Genomic DNA, 18,605 nt, shown 5'->3' on the forward strand with positions numbered 1-18,605 from the left:
TAAAAAAGTATCTGCTTGTCTCCAGTCATGTAAAATGATCGGTGAATCCACAGCTTTCTGGGTACTTTGCCATGTAATGCATACAAAACTAATAACAATTTCTAAAACTGCATATCTAAAGGCTCTGCGCTGTCCTATTAGTGAGGGTAAATGGTAGGCATGTTCTCTGCTACCCACTTTACGCTTTAATTATTATTTTGGGTATAGGGGAGGGTCACTTGTTTTTTTTCAAGCGTTCAGGGAAGGTAGGGTAAAACTATATTTTACTATGGCACTAAGAGGTGATATCCACATTAGTCAACAATAAGAAAGAGACTTGAAAGGACTGTGCAGCTGTGAGTAGGGACAGATTATTACATTAGTTAAACTCCTTCCTTTCCAATGAGTTTCACGTAATTCACACTAAATAATTTCTGGAGATGAATCACAAAGCATCTCTAAATTCCTTATAGATGCAACAGAAATAACCATGCAGTCTCCTCCAAAACAGTAGAAAAACGTTTAAAAAAAACATTGGAGATATGGGAGGCGTGAGTGGATATGAGGGGTGCATAGACTTAGAAAAGAGAGGCCAGCCATCTTAGAACCTCCTATCTCAGGTAAATATCATAAACATACTTACTGTAAGATAAAAAAAAATGGGGTGGGAATAAAAATCATTCAAACACAAAACTGGAATCAGTGAACAGAATATATTGGTGTAGATTCACATATTATACATAGGGTAGCAGCTGTTGGGCATAACTACAGCAATGCATTTTGTGATTTTAGAAGGTACAGTAAAGGAACAGAAGAACACAAGAACAAATGGTCTTGTGTTAAAGTGAAATATGCCTTTCCTGGTACTCCCCTAGCTAGTGGCCATCCTTTCGTCTGTCTGTCTGTCTGTCTGTCTGTCTGTCTGTCTGTCTGTCTGTCTGTCTGTCTGTCTGTCTGTCTGTCTGTCTGTCTGTCTGTCTGTCTGTCTGTCTGTCTGTCTGTCATAGGACTTCATGGTGTGATGTTCCGAGAGGAACGAGAAAGCAGGCCGCGAGTGGTCTTTAGGGAGGATGTGGCGAGGTCAATGGAAATTAAGTGACATCACGGATTCTCCAGCTGCAGAGGGAACAATGAGAATTAACATTCATGTAAGTCAAGGGAGGGTGAGCTGGGTATTAGGTGTGTATTGCATGGTGTGGTTTGATAGAACACAGGCAATCCAGGTAGTTTCTCTTCATCTCACCTGCATCTTGCTGTAGATCCAGGGCAGTAGGCTGGACACCTTGGTGTAGACCCCCGGCCTGTTACTCTGCCCACAGCCGCTGCCCCAGCTGGTCACGCCCACCAGCTGCCAAAGGTTGTCCCTGGCCTGGCACACCAGAGGACCACCACTGTCTCCCTTTGAGAGGAATAGAGAGAAGGGATGAGTGAACAGGGCCCGAGGTGTGGAAAGCACCTGATACAGTAATATTGTATGTTTTAAAGCAGTGGATAGCAGATGAGGTAGAAGGGAATTTGAGTAGTGGGAGAGGCAGTTTTCATCGGCCCCAAGGCAGCTAAGATGACGACAAGCGTTTGTGCAGGAGAGGACAGCTATGGACTATCGAAGTTCAGAAATGTAATTAATAATGTTGGCACCAAATGTTCTAAGACAGTTAGTTAGACTCTGGGAAGAATACAGAATGTTGCTGTCATGGAACATCTGGTGTCCATATGGAGGACAGTTTGCCAAACTCTGCATCTATGGCTGTTAAAAAAATTATATATTTTCAAAGTATTTTGTATGCTAATGGTATAGAGAGAGATATACATTTTTAAATTCAATAGCGGTGAAAGGTAGGAGAAAGAGTGTTGAAAGAGTAGTGGGCCGAAATTGAACCCATGCTGGCAGCGGTACATTGTACATGTGCTCCAGAGGCAGCGGCTTAGACCTCTAGACCTCTAGACCACCACAGGTGCCTCATTTATAACCGTTGCGTAAATAACCGTTACGTAAATTGAGATTTATAAACTTGGTGTACTCTACACATACATACACTTGTTTTCCATTATAAATCCGACCTGTCGTCAAACTGCGTGTGAACAAGCCCTCCTTTCACCTTTTATGGTGACAATAACGCCTTTCATTTGCTGTATAATTTGGAAATGTTGGAATTAGACTACTGCAGTTTCTAAAAGAAAGAGCAATTGCAAATTTGATCAAATGTTTTTGGAGGTGTTGACAGAATATTAAAATATTTTGCAATAACCTATACTGTATTTGCCAAAGGACTGTGACAGTTTCTGAAGAAAAAAAACCAATGGCTTATTGCTGTGGACCTGTCAGCATAAAGTTTAAATTCAACAATGTTTTGCTTTGACATTTCCCCCAATATGCTGGACTGCTCACAACTTCTAAAACATTATCTAGGCTACTCAAAAAAATTGAAATTACAGTAGGTTACTTACAGTAGTTGCATTCATAATTCAATGTAAAATATCAACTGTCTGTTCACCTGTTAAATTCAACTGTTACGTTATAAACCGCGCTGCCTATGCGATTGTATAGACTACAGCAAAACTTGAAATACATAGCCTATCTATTTACTGGCCCCAATTAAATGAGCGATGCGCATGGTCTTTTTTTATTACTTCGGGAATGCGTCACAGCCAGAAAAGGTGAGGAATTTATACAAATAAAATAAATAGGAAATAGATGTGTCTATTTTAGATTCCAAAAACACTTCTCACTAACGGCATCTTATAATTATATTTTTTTTGCGTGTCCTCAGATCCCACATTTGTACAAAATACTGTACATGCTTGCAATACAATACTTTAGCCACTAGAAAATGTGTGTAAGCATGGTCTGAAGTTTGCATGGCGGTAAGCATGTTCTCAGGCCAAGTTCAGTTTTTATAAATGCCATCTTTTGTGGCAAAACTGCCACACGCATGTTTTGGGGTATATTTTGTACGTACGCAAGGTTTATAAATGAGTCCCCGGGCCTGTAAATAGAGGGTGAATTGAACTACAGCAGGTGGACATGTACCTGACAGGAGTCCCTGCCCCCATTGAGATCACCGGCACACAGCATGTTGTTGGACACACTGCCAGAGTATACTTTGGAGCTGTTACACACACGCACGTCGATGATGTCAACGGTCACCTCCATCAGGTCTTTGGAGGGTTTCGCTGTGAAGGGACACATACAGTACACAGTCATTCTCCAAACACACACACACTTCAACTAGGGACACAATAGCTACTTGCTCTAGGCAAACTGTTGCTCTACTGGGTATAGTATAGATTCCTGCAATGAGAAGACATTGAGATAGGATGAATGATGCATGTGTGGCCTCCCTTCTCCATGTCAGACAGACCATAGAGCAATTCTGTAAAATACCAGATGGGCTGTTTCATTTGTAGCCTAGTGGGCCTGTCTAATTTGTTGTTGTTTCTTGTGCAAAATGATCATTATTTGGCTGATAATAATTTAAAAAAGGGCTGGTGTGGGGGCCTCGAGGATAGAAATGGGCCAGTGTGTTAGAAATGGCCGGGACAAATTCGGTTCCCAGTCCGTCCCTGTTGTCTCACTCTAGATAAGCATTCTGTATGCACTTTCCTTTAGAGTAGTCCATCTCTCCCTCTCTCAACTCCCTTGTCCCTCTTCCTACCTGACCCCTTATCTCTTGTTCCGAAGCCCGAGGTCCAGCATTTGGTTCCACGGGGGAATGTCTGGTCAAAGGCTGGCAAACAGGCAGGCTGAACTGCATCTGAATAACAAACATACACACAGGAAGTTAGATAAACAGAGTGGCATACAGACTTCAGACACAAGAACACACAGTTACAGAAATGACACACGTGTGCACACACATACACACAAATGAGTGGTGGAAAAGGTACTCAATTGTCATACTTGAGTAAAAGTAAAGATACCTTAATAGAAAATGACTCAAGTAAAAGTGAAAGTCACCCAGTAAAATACCACTTGAGTAAAAGACTAAAAGTATTTGGTTTTAAATATACTTAAGTATCAAAAGTAAATGGAATTGCTAAAATGTACTTAATTGTCAAAAGAAAAAAGTATAAACCATATCAAATTCCTGGTATTAAGCAAACCAGGTGGCACCATTTAATTTATTTTTATTTTTATGGATAGCCAGGGGCACACTCCAACACTCAGACATAATTTACAAATTAAGCATTTGTGTTTAGTGAGTCCATCAAGATCAGAGGCAGTAGGGATGATCAGGGATGTTCTCTTGATAAGTGTGTGAATTGGACCATTTTCCTGTCAAAATGTAGTGAGTACTTTTGAGTGTCAGGGAAAATGTATAGAGTTAAAAGTACATTATTTTCTTTAGGAATGTACAGTCGTGGCCAAAAGTTTTGAGAATGACACAAATATTAATTCCCACAAAGTTTGCTGCTTCTGTGTCTTTGGATATTTTTGTCAGATGTTACTATGGAATACTAAAGTATAATTACAAGCATTTCATAAGTGTCAAAGGCTTTTATTGACAATTACATGAAGTGGATGCAAAGAGTCAATATTTGCAGTGTTGACCCTTCTTTTCAAGACCTCTGCAATCCGCCCTGGCATGCTGTCAATTAACTTCTGGGCCACATCCTGACTGATGGCAGCCAATTCTTGCATAATCAATGCCTGGAGTTTGTCAGAATTTGTGCGTTTTTGTTTGTCCACCCGCCTCTTGAGGATTGACCACAAGTTTTCAATGGGATTAAGGAGTTTCCTGGCCATGGACCCAAAATATCGATGTTTTGTTCCCCGAGCCACTTAGTTGTCACTTTTGCCTTATGGCAAGGTGATCCATCATGCTGGAAAAGGCATTGTTTGTCACCAAACTGTTGCTGGATGGTTGGGAGAAGTTGCTCTCGGAGGATGTGTTGGTACCATTCTTTATTCATAGCTGTGTTCTTAGGCAAAATTGTGAGTGAGCCCACTCCCTTGGTTGAGAAGCAACCCCACACATGAATGGTCTCAGGATGCTTTACTGTTGGCATGACACAGGACTGATGGTAGCGCTCACCTTGTCTACTCCGGACAAGCTTTTTAACGGATGCCCCAAACAATCGGAAAGGGGATTCATCAGAGAAAATGACTTTACCTTAGTCCTCAGCAGTCCAATCCCTGCACCTTTTGCAGAATATCAGTCTGTCCCTGATGTTTTTCCTGGAGAGAAGTGGAGAGGGATTGTGCAGATGCACTCACACCTGCCTGCTGCCATTCCTGAGCAAGCTCTGTACTGGTGGTGCCCCGATCCCGCAGCTGAATCAACTTTAGGAGCCGGTTCTGGCGCTTGCTGGATTTTCTTGGGAGCCCTGAAGCCTTCTTCACAACAATTGACCCACTCTCCTTGAAGTTCTTGATGATCTGATAAATGGTTGATTTAGGTGCAATCTTACTGGCAGCAATATCCTTGCCTGTGATGCCCTTTTTGAGCAAAGCAATGATGACGGCACCTGTTTCCTTGCAAGTAACCATGGTTGACAGAGGAAGAACAATGATTCCAAGCACCACCCTCCTTTTGAAGCTTCCAGTCTGTTATTCAAACTCAATCTGCATGACAGAGTGATCTCCAGCCTTGTCCTCGTCAACACTCACACCTGTGTTAACGAGAGAATCACTGACATGATGTCAGCTGGTCCTTTTGTGGCAGGGCTGAAATGCAGTGGAAATGTTTTTTGGGTATTCAGTTCATTTGCATGGCAAAGAGGGAATTCATCTGATCACTCTTCATAACATTCTGGAGTATATGCAAATTGCCATCATACAAACTGAGGCAGCAGACTTTGTGAATATTTGTGTCATTCTCAAAACTTTTGGCCACGACTGTAGTAAAAGTAAACGTTGGCAGAAATATAAATATTAAAGTACAGATACCCCAAAAAACGACTTAAGTAGTATTTTAAAGTATTTTTACTTAAGTACTTTACACCACTGCAAATGAGATTACCATTCTGACAGTGGATGCATCACAGACATTTAGAGGCAAAGAGCAAATGTTTTTACATTGCTGTCCCAACATTGATGCTAGTGTTTCCCTAGCGTTTCTCTGATATACAAGGAATAGACCTGGACTCACTAGTGAAGTCCACTGGTGAGGCCAGCTTCAGTATGGCGATGTCCTGGTCATTGGTTACGTTATTGTAGTTCTCATTCACGATGATCTTCTCTACGAGGTAGGGAGAAGGAAGCTTGTCTTGAGACACCACTCCTCCGTACACACGCCACTTACTGGCATCAAGAACCGGGGGGAATGACCTTCAATTGGCAAGGAAAAAAATCTAATAGATATTAATTTACTTCTCATACCAAGGCTGTAGCTTATGACACATATGGTATTATTATTAAGGTAATAAGGTGTTTAATTGAGTTATGGAGATTGGTTGTCAAGGTGAGGGTTGTTGAGGTGATGAGGGGGCTGTCATGCTGCTTGTTCTTGAGTCACGCTGAGCAAGTCGCTGCAGAGATTCACTACTAGTCTGTGTTTTATATGGGTATGTATAAGTAAAAGGACTGACATTCTACTTAGGCTAATGATGCGTCAATGACATGTCGGAAACTCTGAAATACAAGCTTGAAATCTATTTGATCGGTCCTCTAACTTCTTGGTGACAGGGGACAGTATTCAGAAATTCAGATGAATACGTGCCCAAATAAAACTGCCTGCTTCTCGGGCCCAGAAGGTAGGAAATGCATATTATTAGTAGATTTGGATAGAAAATACTCTTACGTTTCTAAAACTGTTTCAATGATGTCTGTGAGTATAACAGAACTCATACGGCAGGCAAAAACCTGAGAATAAATCCAACCAGGAAGTGACTTGTAGTTTTTCTATCTAATCCCTATTCAAACGACAGTGTCTGTGGGGTAATTTTGCACTTCCTAAGGCTTCCATTGGCTGTCAACAGCCTTTAGAAACTTGTTTCATGTTTCTACTGTTACTGAGCAGAGAATAGGAGCTCAGTCAATCAGTGGACTGCCTGGGACCAGTGAGTTGTTTACTGCGCGAGCACGCAAGCGCGCTGCTCCTTCTTTTTCTTCTGTAATGAATACGCTATTGTCCGGTTGGAATATTATCGAAGTTTTATGTTAAAAAGACCCTAAGGATTGATTGTAAACATTGTTTGATATGTTTCTATGAACGGTAATGGAACTATTTGACTTTTCCTCTCTGGTTTTGTGCTTTTGCGTTATGCCTTTGGATTAGTGATCTGAACGCGCAAAGAAAACGGAGGTATTTGGACATAAATATGGAGTTTTTCAAACAAAAATACAATTTATTGTGGAAGTGGGAGTCCTGGCAGTGCATTCCGACGAATATCAGCAAAGGTAAGGGAAGATTTATAATACTAATTCTGAGTTTAGTTGACTCCAGAACTTGGCGGGTAACTGTATAGCTTGCTTTGATGGCTGAGCTCTGTACTCAGAATATTGAAAAGTGTGCTTTCGCCGTAAAGCTATTTTAAAATCTGACACAGCGGTTGCATTAAGGAATAGTGTATCTATAATTCTTTCAATAACTGTTGTAAATTTTATCAACGTTTATGATGAGTATTTTTGTAAATTGATGTGCTCATTCACTGGAGGTTTTGGTGGGAATACATTTTCTGAACATCACGCGCCAATGTAAAATGGGGTTTATGGATATAAATATGAACTTTATAAAGCAAAACATACATGTATTTTGTAACATTGAGTCCTGGGAGTGTCATCTGATGAAGATCATCAAAGGTTAGTGATTCATTTTAGCTGTATTTCTGTTTTTTGTGACGCCTCTCCTTGCTTGGAAAATGGCTGTGTGGTTTTTCTTGTCTCTGCGCTGTCCTAACATAATCTAATGCTATGCTTTCGCCGTAAAGCCTTTTTGAAATTGGATACTGTGGTTGGATTAAGGAGAATCTTATCTTTAAAATGGTGTATAATACTTGTATGTTTGAGAAATTTGAATCATGAGATTTTTGTTGTTTTGAATTTGCCGCCCTGCTATTTCACTGGCTGTTGATCGTGTGTACCGTGGGTGGGACACTAGCGTCCCAGATGTCCCAGAGAGTAATTAAAAGTCAGGAACCCTCGCATCATCTCAGTGTCACACCCTGATCTGTTTCACCTGTCCTTGTGCTTGTCCCAACATGCTGAACTCTGACTAAGGAAATTACTTCGACAACAACATTTTTGGCAGTTAAATGCAACAATAAAAAGTAATTTCATCAAAAACAATCTATATGTTTTTTTTTACACTGTTTACGAGCATTATAGTTGTACTTTCTGTTTATGGTTAGAGTAGCTAGCTTGCTGTTAGTCAATTGGCATTCTCAACGAGTTCAAAACAGGTCGGATTTCACTCCGACTTGTTATGAACACAGCAGAGAGGGTAAGGTGGAGCTATTACCAAGAATCTACGTAGCATGTCTAGAATTAGAGCCAAGGGATCAGTTTGGAACTGAGCATTGTTGTCCTCTAGTCACTGACCTGGGGAAGCAGTGGGCAGCTGTCACCACAAAGTCAGGTGACACCAGAACCCCTCCACAGACATGTGATCTACCAAAGTGCAGAGACAGTTGCCAGGGCCATTGGCCCAGCTTGGCAACAGTGCCCCCTATGATCCGGGAGGTCAACGGCTGACGCCCACAATCTGGGAAAAGGGGGAGAAGTGGTCAAAATGTGTGTATCTAATTTAACTAGAAGTCATATTTCAAACAGAAGGTTGATATAGGCCTGCCTGAGTGCAATATGTGAAATATTAACCGATGAGAGCTCCTTACCAATACACTTCAGAGAGACCGTATTCTGGTCAGGGCAGGAAGAGCTACACAGCAACACAAGATCAATCATGTCAGCAACTCAGGATCTAACATTAAACCATGTTGGAACACATGCAGCATGGTTACAGTTGATTTGAAACTTCCTTCATGAGGCTTATAATGCGGTTATGGTGATGACATAGCATTACGTCCCAACCAGTCATGACAGGTAATGACAGTGAATGACTTAACACCATCATTCCCTCAACATTACTGGGACTAAATTGAGTAAATTCAAAAGTGCTAAGATTTGTAGAGGAGTTGAGCTCTCTTACCTGACTTTGACCTGGCCCTGGATGGGTAAAGACGATCTGTTGTTCAGGGATAGACCAATGGACTGCTGGGATTTCATGGCCTTGGTTGCAAAGGACCTGCACGGTCGACACACACAAACACATTTAGATTCTGTCTGCCAAAGCAATACAAGAATCAATTCCCCTCCCATGAAGCATTCCCAGAAACCCAATTTGCCACAGGCAGACCAACCCCAGAGAGAGAGAGGAGCGCAGAGATTCAATCTGAGAGTAAATACTGAAAATGGCAGCAGTGAAATTAGACGTCACTGAGCAAATGTCTGTGCGAGAAAGTAGTTCACGCCAGAGGTAGCTTATACAAATTGCTGCTGTGAGTGAAAGTGAATACTCTCTAAATGCAGCATATAACGTGGCTGCTGTGAGAGAAAGTAGTTACTTTGTGAGGTAGTTTATAAAATGTCTGTGAGAAAACAAGGTGATGTCTTACTTTCTGAAGCCCAGTTGGGCACAGATTTGGTTGGCATAGCTCTGGTCCCATCCCTGGTAACACACTGGGAGGAAACGGTCGTCCTGAGACGTTCTGACCTGTAGAGCACCGTCCGCCCCAAACCTCACTGGAGAGAGAAGGAGAGGAGGGATGGAATAATAAGACACAAAAAAGGGTTATGTTTGTCCGCTTGTCAGACGTCTACCTGCTCGCCTGGCTTTCATTTCTGCACATCTACCTGCAAGTATGTTTGTCTTTATGTCTGTCTGTTATGTGTGTGTGTGCTTACCACAGTTGGACTCGTCGGTGCCCAGTTTGCAGTCTCGCAGAGCGTCACATTGGACGGTGGAGTGGGAGCAGGTGTCATGAACGGGCACACTCAACTGCTTCTCATAGTGCCCCTCATCCTCACTGTCATGGTGGTCAAGGGTGACAGCCTCAGTTGCCAACCTGGTACCGTAACGCACTACACAGAGACACAGAGAGAGAGAGAGACACACAGAGAGAGAGAGAGACACAGAGAGAGAGAGAGAGAGAGAGAGAGAGAGAGAGAGAGAGAGAGAGAGAGAGACTGTCAATGCCTGTACATATACAGTAGGGGAAAGGGGAAACCTAGTCAGTCGCACAACTGAATTCATTCAACCAAAATGTGTCATTTAACCCCTGCCGAATCAGAGAGTAGCTTATATATAAATGAATAAACAGGCATACATGTACATGAGTAACAACATATGAATAAATATGAAGACAACCCTGGCCTTACCTCCGAGCCAGATGGCAATGCCCAGGAGGAGCAGCAGAACCATGCCTCCTGACCCACCAATGCACTTGGCACTACGGTGGCAGCATTTGCCTTTCTTCTTCTTGTTAGAAAGAGCTGGAACAACACACATGGCATACACGTCAAATAGATATATCTTACTCAAGAGACCATATAGAGACCATACACTGAGTGTACACAACATTAGGAACCCCATCCAAATATTGAGTTGCAGCCCCTTTTGCCTTCAGAACAACCTCAATGCGTTGGCACATGACCTCTACAAGGTGTCGAAAGCGTTCCACAGGGATGCTGGCCCATGTTGACTCCAATGCTTCCTGTAGATGTGTCAAGTTGGCTGGATGTCCTTTGGGTGGTGGACCATTTTTGAAATACATGGGAAACTGTTGAGCGTGAAATCCCTAGCAGCGTCACAGTTCTTTACACACTTAAACCAGACCCCGTTCAAAGGCACTTCAATATTTTGTCTTGCCAATTCACCCTCCGAATGGAACACAATCCATGTCTCAATTGTCTTCAGGCTTAAAAATCATTTTTTAACCTGTCTCCACCCCTTAATCTACACCGATTGAAGTGGATTTAAGAAGTGACATCAATAAGGGATCATAGCTTTCACCTGGTCAATCTATGTCATGGAAAGAACATGTGTTGATAATGTCTTGTACACTCAGTGTACGACACGCAACCGCTTAAAACCTCTACGGGATCGGTGTCCCCCCCGCGGGACGGTTGAGCTAACGTAGGCTAATGTGATTAGCATGAGATTGTAAGTAAACATAGACATATCTGATATGGGCAGCAAGCTTAAATTCTTGTTAATCTAACTGCACTGTCCAATTTACAGTAGCTATTACAGTGAAAGAATGCCATGCTATTGTTTGAGGAGAGTGCACAATTATGAACTTGAAAATGTATTAATAAAACTATTAGGCACATTTGGGCAGTCTTGGTACAACATTTTGAACAGATATGCGCTCATTGGATCAGTCTAAAACTTTGCACATATACTGCTGCCATCTACAGGCAGTTAGATTTGGGTATGTCATTTCAGGCGAAAAAAAACTAACAAACGGTTGGATCCGTAATGATAAAATCAGTCTCCTATTTTACATGTCAACTATCATCTACATCCGTCCTAGGTCTGATGGACAGATCTCAGGTGGAGGGGGGAATAGGAAGGTGAAGAGGAAAACAGAGTGTGAGGAGGTGGAACGTATTCCAGCAGAACTCCTGCCTGATATTTGACCCCCAGGTGAGGTCAATAAGGGATCATAGCTTTCACCTGGATTCACCTGGTCAGTCTGTGTCACGGAACGAGCAGGTGTTCCTAATGTTACTACCCTGGGGCGGCAGGGTAGCCTAGTGGTTAGAGTGTTGGACTAGTGACTGTAAAGGTTGCAAGATCAAATCCCCGAGATGTCAAGGTAAAAATCTGTCGTTCTGCCCCAGAACAAGGCAGTTAACCCACTGTTCCTAGGCCGTCATTGAAAATAAGAATTTGTTCTTAACTGACTTAACTTAACTGACTTGCCTAGTTAAATAAAGGTAAAATAAATAAAAAATGTTCTGTACACTCAGTGTATAGCCACCACATAATGCAGAGACATAATGAGGGAGTTCAAATCACACTTCTCAAGGATGTTTGTATAAAACACTTCTGTTTCAACTTTTATTATTTTACACTACTTTCACTGGTGGTTTGTAGTCCCCTGAAAGCAAACAGGGAATGGAGAAAACTGGACTGGGACAGAACTGCACTATATTAGAGATCGCTACTCACATATACTGGGCTGGCAGACATGCTGCGCAGACACTGGTGGGGGATGCTGGGGGATGTAGTATAGCTGGTTGGGATGAGTGTGCCTTGGACCCGCTCCATAGACTAGCTCTTCATAGGACTGGAGGGGCGGGACGGTGTGCACCTCAACAGAGTAGTATGGAGGAGGGAGCTCATTCTGTAGGGGAGAACACAGAGAAAATTAGAAAAGGTTAAGAAGTCAGTCATTCAAAAATATTTGGATCTAACACCTAACACCCAACACCCATCTTGTATCATATTGTACAAAAATTGATGAAATGAACACTATAAAAGTGTGAAAAAAAGTTATGTTTTATTTCCTGATAGTTGCTGGTTGATAATACAATCTACACAGGACCTTCAAAGTGACATCACCAGGCGGTATAGGTTTTAAAGTCCAAGTGCAGTCAAAAATGTGATTTTCCTGTGTTTTATATAATAATACTTTGAAATTGTGAAAAAGATGATAATGCCCTTTTAATGTAAGAGCTGTTGGAAAAGACGTCTGAAATGTCATTGTTTTGGTGGGATGGCGTTTTGGCCTGCCTGTTGACATCACCATGTGGTAAATTAGTTAATAGACCAATAAGAAAGAGTTTTCCAGACCTCTCTGGCAATAACAGCTTTTCCCCTCCCCACTCAGACCACTCCCAGACAGTCCTAGCAAAAATATTTTTGGATAAATATTTTTTTGCTAAAAAGCTATTTCTGTTTATTTTTTTACAATTTTAAGGGAAAACAATTACATTCAGGCACCATATTGTTCCACAGAAATGATTTGATATTGAGATGAAAATCCCCAGTAAACAACTCCCATGCAGGAACCCCCTGATTCTTCCATAAACAATAGTGTATGGGGTGCTGCCTAGAGTACACATGTTGATTGCGAAAAGGGCTTACAGATGGTTGATGATTGGTGAAAAAAGGCATTCTAGTATCTTCAGGTTAGATGTAACTCATTGTCGGCCATAATAATATCATCCTTATCGAGCAAGTGTGAGAACCCAAGACCTGAATAACCAACTAAAGCACAATAGAAGTTCCCCTGTCTCTAGGCAACAATGTGCCAAGATTCCCAATGGGCCCCTTATTCATTTCCTCCTCTCTTTAACATGCTCTCATTTCTGCTTTATATTCATCTGCTCCCCATAGCGCTATCAAGCATCTCAGACAATAGAGCTAATCATCGTCGCCAGGGCCGCAGCCGAGCTCACATTGCCCCCCGGGAGTCTCTATTGTTGCCACGGAAAAGAAGGGTGGCTGCCATGGAGACAACGGAACAGCAAACTCCAAAAGGAAGTTGTGGTCATCCCCTGTCCCTGGCTGCTGCCTGGTTGTATCACACACACAGGTGATTTGTAATCCACATCCACACAGGTAATTTGTTACCCACATCCACACAGGTGTTCTGTAACCCACATCCACACAGCTGATTTGTAACCCACATCCACACAGGTGATTTGTTACCCACATCCACACAGGTGATTTGTTACCCACGTCCACACAGGTGATTTGTAACCCACATCCCCACAAAGGTGATTTGTGACCCACATCCACACAGGTGCAGGTCGGTCAGTCTGATAGTGTGCTTTCCCCCCCTGGGGCTGGATGACGGACAGCCAGGGTTCAATATTGGTTTTGAGTTCTGTCGCTCTTTTCATTGACGGCTTCACACTTTACATTGTGTGTTTATTCGAGGGGGGGGGGGATGATTACTTACAATGACAGCCTACACAGGCCAAACCCTGACGACGCTGGGCCAATTGTGCACCGCCCTGTTTGACTCCCAATCACAGCCAGTTGTGATATAGCCTGGATTCGAACCAGGGTGTCTGTAGTGACGTCTCAAGCACTGAGATGCAGTGCCTCAGACCGCTGTGCCACCAGGGAGGGATGACATTGCTTTTAACTTCCCTAACTGGTTCTGATGCTGGGACTTTGGCTGATCTGCCCATGGCTATGTTTATGTTTGCGATGACCGACATGGAAAGAATCTACTTCCTGATGGTACAACATGCATGACCTCAACACCGATTCCCACAACAGATTAGTAGTGTGCTCTGCTCTGCATCTAGACGTGCTGAGGATTGGTGGCGATTTACACAACAGTGCAAGATTTTCAGTCTGAGTTTTGATTTCATAGGGGCTAGGCTGTAGTGATGATCCCAAGGGTCACACAGATCATTATATCCTTTAGGTCTGGATCATACTGAAATGTTCGTCTGATTGAGGATAAAGAGTGCTTACCAAAAATGACTTGTGTCTACATTGGGGTTTCCATGGTAACCCGTCAACCCAATATTATTTTGACTGTTGTTTTTCGAAGAACTCAGTCAGTTACAGGGCATCTCGGTCAAGCCCACTATCTCTCTCACTCTAGAGAATGGACCAGAAGCACTATAAAAAAAGACCTTCCTGAATCAAAAGAACCTTCACACAGACACGTACCACCACGCTCCATAGGAAGCCAAGAGGCAGGCATGTACCATATTGTGTCTTCTCTATCTGAAAATCCAAAACACCCACTGTCTGGTTTATTAGCTCCTATATCTCCATTTGAAAACACCTGATGTATTTGATCAGGAAGTCCATGGAAGGTGCCATTTGTCCTGAATCCATAGTATGCACAGAAGGGGTTCCGCTCATGAACCTCTATTCTTAGTTCCCCCAAACTATGTGACTGTTTAACCTCTCTAGGGTAGGGGGCAGTATTTGCACGGCCGGATAAAAAACGTACCCGATTTAATCTGGTTATTATTACTGCCCAGAAACTAGAATATGCATATAATTGTTTGATTTGGATAGAAAACACCCTAAAGTTTCTACAACTGTTTGAATGGTGTCTGTGAGTATAACAGAACTCATATGGCAGGCAAAAACCTGAGAAGATTCCTTACAGGAAGTGCCCTCTCTGACCATTTCTTGGCCTTCTACACTCTCTTTATTGAAAACTGAGGATCTCTGCTGTAACGTGACACTTCCTACGGCTCCCATAGGCTCTCAGAAGGCAGCAGAACGGTGAATGATGACTTTGCAGCCCATTGCTGAAAAACAGTAGCGCATTTGGATAGTGGTCGATCAGAGAACAATGAGACTGGGGGCGCGTGCACAAGCCGACACCATGTTTTAATTTTTTCGTCTTTGAACGAAAACAGGGTTTCCCGGTCGGAATATTATCGCCTTTTTACGAGAAAAATCGCATAAAAATTGATTTTAAACAGCGGTTGACATGCTTCGAAGTACGGTAATGGAATATTTAGAATTTTTTTGTCACGAAACGCGTCGGGCGCGTCACCCTTCGTCACCATTCGGATAGTGTCTTGAACGCACGATCAAAACAGAGGATATTTGAACATAACTATGGATTATTTTGAACCAAACCAACATTTGTTATTGAAGTAGAAGTCCTGGGAGTGCATTCTGACGAAGAACAGCAAAGGTAATCCAATTTTTCTTATAGTAAATCTGAGTTTGGTGAGGGCCAAACTTGGTGGGTGTCAAATTAGCTAGCCCGTGATGGCGAGCTATCTACTCAGAATATTGCAAAATGTGCTTTTGCCGAAAAGCTATTTTAAAAACGGACATGGCGATTGCATAAAGGAGTTCTGTATCTATAATTCTTCAAATAATTATGTTTTTTGTGAACGTTTATCGTGAGTAATTTAGTAAATTCACCGGAAGTTTGCGGTGGGTATGCTAGTTCTGAACGGCACATGCTAATGTAAAAAGCAGTTTTTTGATATAAATATGAACTTGATTGAACAAAACATGCATGTATTGTATAACATAATGTCCTAGGAGTGTCATCTGATGAAGATCATCAAAGGTTAGTGCTGCATTTAGCTGTGGTTTGGGTTTATGTGACATTATATGCTAGCTTGAAAAATGGGTGTCTGATTATTTCTGGCTGGGTACTCTGCTGACATAATCTAATGTTTTGCTTTCGTTGTAAAGCCTTTTTGAAATCGGACAGTGTGGTTAGATTAACGAGAGTCTTGTCTTTAAAATGGTGTAAAATATTCATATGTTTGAGAAATTGAAGTAATAGCATTTCTAAGGTATTTGAATATCGTGCCACGGGATTCCACTGGCTGTTGAGTAGGTGGGACGATTTCGTCCCACATACCCTAGAGAGGTTAACACACATCTCTGTGCTGTCATGGTCATTCCTCCTATATTGCCATAAATGTATACAATATACCTGATACACCCCCCCCCAGCACAACAATAAACAAAGATGGGATTTACTGTTATCTGTCTTGGTGACATAGAGAAGACTACTTGGCTCAGTAAGTAATAATACTGGTTTATAACCTAAACCTTTTCTTTGGTCAACAGCTCCAGTTTCATGACCATAGGCACAAAACTCCAATGCAAATGAACTGGAATACTGTACCAAGTGGATGTTCAGTTGGTGGAAGAGCCGGTTAGCCTGAATTCCCAAATGGATCGACAGAGGTCAATAGACATTGTCCCCCCCTTGGCATTTTCCAGTAATTACTGTAAACTGATGAGGTTTTAGGTTCCAGTTACATTTCAAAGGGCAGACTGTACTTATAAACATAATGTTGTTATATACTGTAACTTTGAACTTCAATTCCAAAGAGTCCCCTAGAGCTTAAAATAGTAGATAAATAGGTCAAATAGAACCAGCCCACATTGATTGTTGATTTACTAATCAAGACAGATAAATACTCTCTGTTACAGATGGAACTCCACAGTAGCAGGGTACAGTGGGCCTATTGGGGTCATTTTCACCTCAAGTCTTATTTTGCAATCTGCCCGTATTTTGGTTCCACAAACCATTTAGATGAAGAACCCCGACTTTCAACAAAACATTTTCCCTTTGGGGGATTCGACATAAATTCGACACACCATGCGGAGCTACACAGTATAGAGATCGGAGACAGAGGCAATCGCAATGAGATCATATGGGGCTCCAGCTACACACCAGCTTGACCCTGTGCCTCTAGTCTAGCTCCTAGTAGCATACCAACACATTGGTTCACATGTCCTGCAATCTGTCCATGTGACAAAAAGTACAACCTTTGAGAACACCAGCAATACACAAGGGAAAATTCTACTTCAAAAACCCAACCTGACAGTGAGAGTACGAGTATAGCATGTGTGTGAGAAAGAAAATAGTGTTGTTTTGGAGGCAGGTGACAGAAGTCAGCCCAGGGGAAACAGATAAAGCCAGAGAAGCAGAGAACAAGGAGGAGAGGATAAAGGAAGAACTTACAGGGTCATGCTTTGCCATCGGATGCTGGGGGAGCAGTGAGGAGAGTGGAGGTGAGACCTGGTAGGAGAGGCTTTTCACAGTGCCACTCAAACAGTCACAGAACAGTGATCAGAGCATGCTGACGCCACATTTGACACTCCCCTCCTCCTTTCTTCTCACTGTCTATCCCTGAACCCCCTCCACTTAGCCCACACAGGTGGGACTGCCCCCCTCCATCCAACCCCTCCTTCTCTCATCTCCTCTTCACAGAAATGGGTGTGTCCCAGTGTGCTACTTTCCCACCTACCAGACCGGTTTCACTGTAGCCAGGGGAGAGACAAAGATTGATTCACACAGTGTGGCCTGCTCCATTCCGGCTCAGGTGACACCAGCTGGGCAATCAGAGCCAGGGACCAAAATGGCGTCCTCTCAGACAGCCACATTTTATTGATGTGGCAGATATTTTTCTCAGATCTTCAGTTTGAAATATTCCGTCAGTCAGCAAAGTCTCAACTCGTGTGATGTAGAGTTGTTCCAAGTACATAGCAGTTGATCCTATCAAGAATGTCGACACTATATTGAAATATTGAGTTGAAAAAACTATGAAACTCAAAGAAATGTACAGAACAAAATCTTGCTGCCCATTCACATACTTCATCTTCATAATCATGTACAGTAACACAGGGATGTGTTATATTAAATATATAGTAAATATTGAAATTTACATGGTTTTTAGAGTGAAGTACATCGGAAAAAAGCAAAAGAAAACTGCAAGACTGAATAGGAGAAAAAACAAGCAACAAACAAAGAAGATAGGCTTTTGAAAAATAACTATTTTTCATAAAATTTTAGTTATCTTAGCAAGCTGAATTGTTTACCAGTTGCTAAGCAGTTGCTAGGGACTCTTTTGGAAGAAGCTAGCTAGCTAACGAAGAACAACAAAGAATATCTAGTTAACAGAAGAAAAGAAAGAGAAAATCAGGACAGAAGAAAAAGGATATCAAAGTGAAACAGTTCTCTAAAGACACAAGAGACAATAATACAAGAAACAACACTTCTGTAGCTTGTCAACTATGTGTCTGTCTATCCCTGTTCTCTCCTCTCTGCACAGGCCATACAAACGCTTCACACCGCGTGGCCGCTGCCACTCTAACCTGGTGGTCCCAGCGCGCACGACCCACGTGGAGTTCCAGGTCTCCTGCAGCCTCTGGAACTGCCGGTCTGCAGCCAACAAGGCTGAGTTCATCTCAGCCTATGCTACCCTCCAGTCC

General features: G+C 42.3%; 1 protein-coding gene across 1 annotated transcript; it reads right to left on the bottom strand.

Annotated features, from left to right (window-relative positions):
- Nucleotides 1-214: 214 nt before the first annotated feature.
- On the bottom strand, nt 215-17,542 carry LOC106612728 (transmembrane protease serine 13-like). Its single transcript, XM_014214186.2, has 13 exons — nt 17,356-17,542; nt 12,096-12,270; nt 10,298-10,411; nt 9,824-10,000; nt 9,535-9,661; nt 9,069-9,164; nt 8,755-8,798; nt 8,462-8,624; nt 6,072-6,250; nt 3,636-3,734; nt 3,011-3,153; nt 1,223-1,378; nt 215-1,095 (listed from the first exon to the last, which is right to left on the bottom strand). The coding sequence occupies exons 1-13, from the start codon at nt 17,371-17,373 to the stop codon at nt 1,081-1,083; spliced, it is 1,506 nt and encodes a 501-aa protein (XP_014069661.2). The 5' UTR covers nt 17,374-17,542; the 3' UTR covers nt 215-1,080.
- Between the last annotated feature and the right edge of the window lie 1,063 nt (nt 17,543-18,605).

This window comes from Salmo salar, chromosome ssa09 (assembly GCF_905237065.1).
Source record: "Salmo salar chromosome ssa09, Ssal_v3.1, whole genome shotgun sequence".
Classification (NCBI taxonomy): Eukaryota; Metazoa; Chordata; class Actinopteri; order Salmoniformes; family Salmonidae; genus Salmo; species Salmo salar.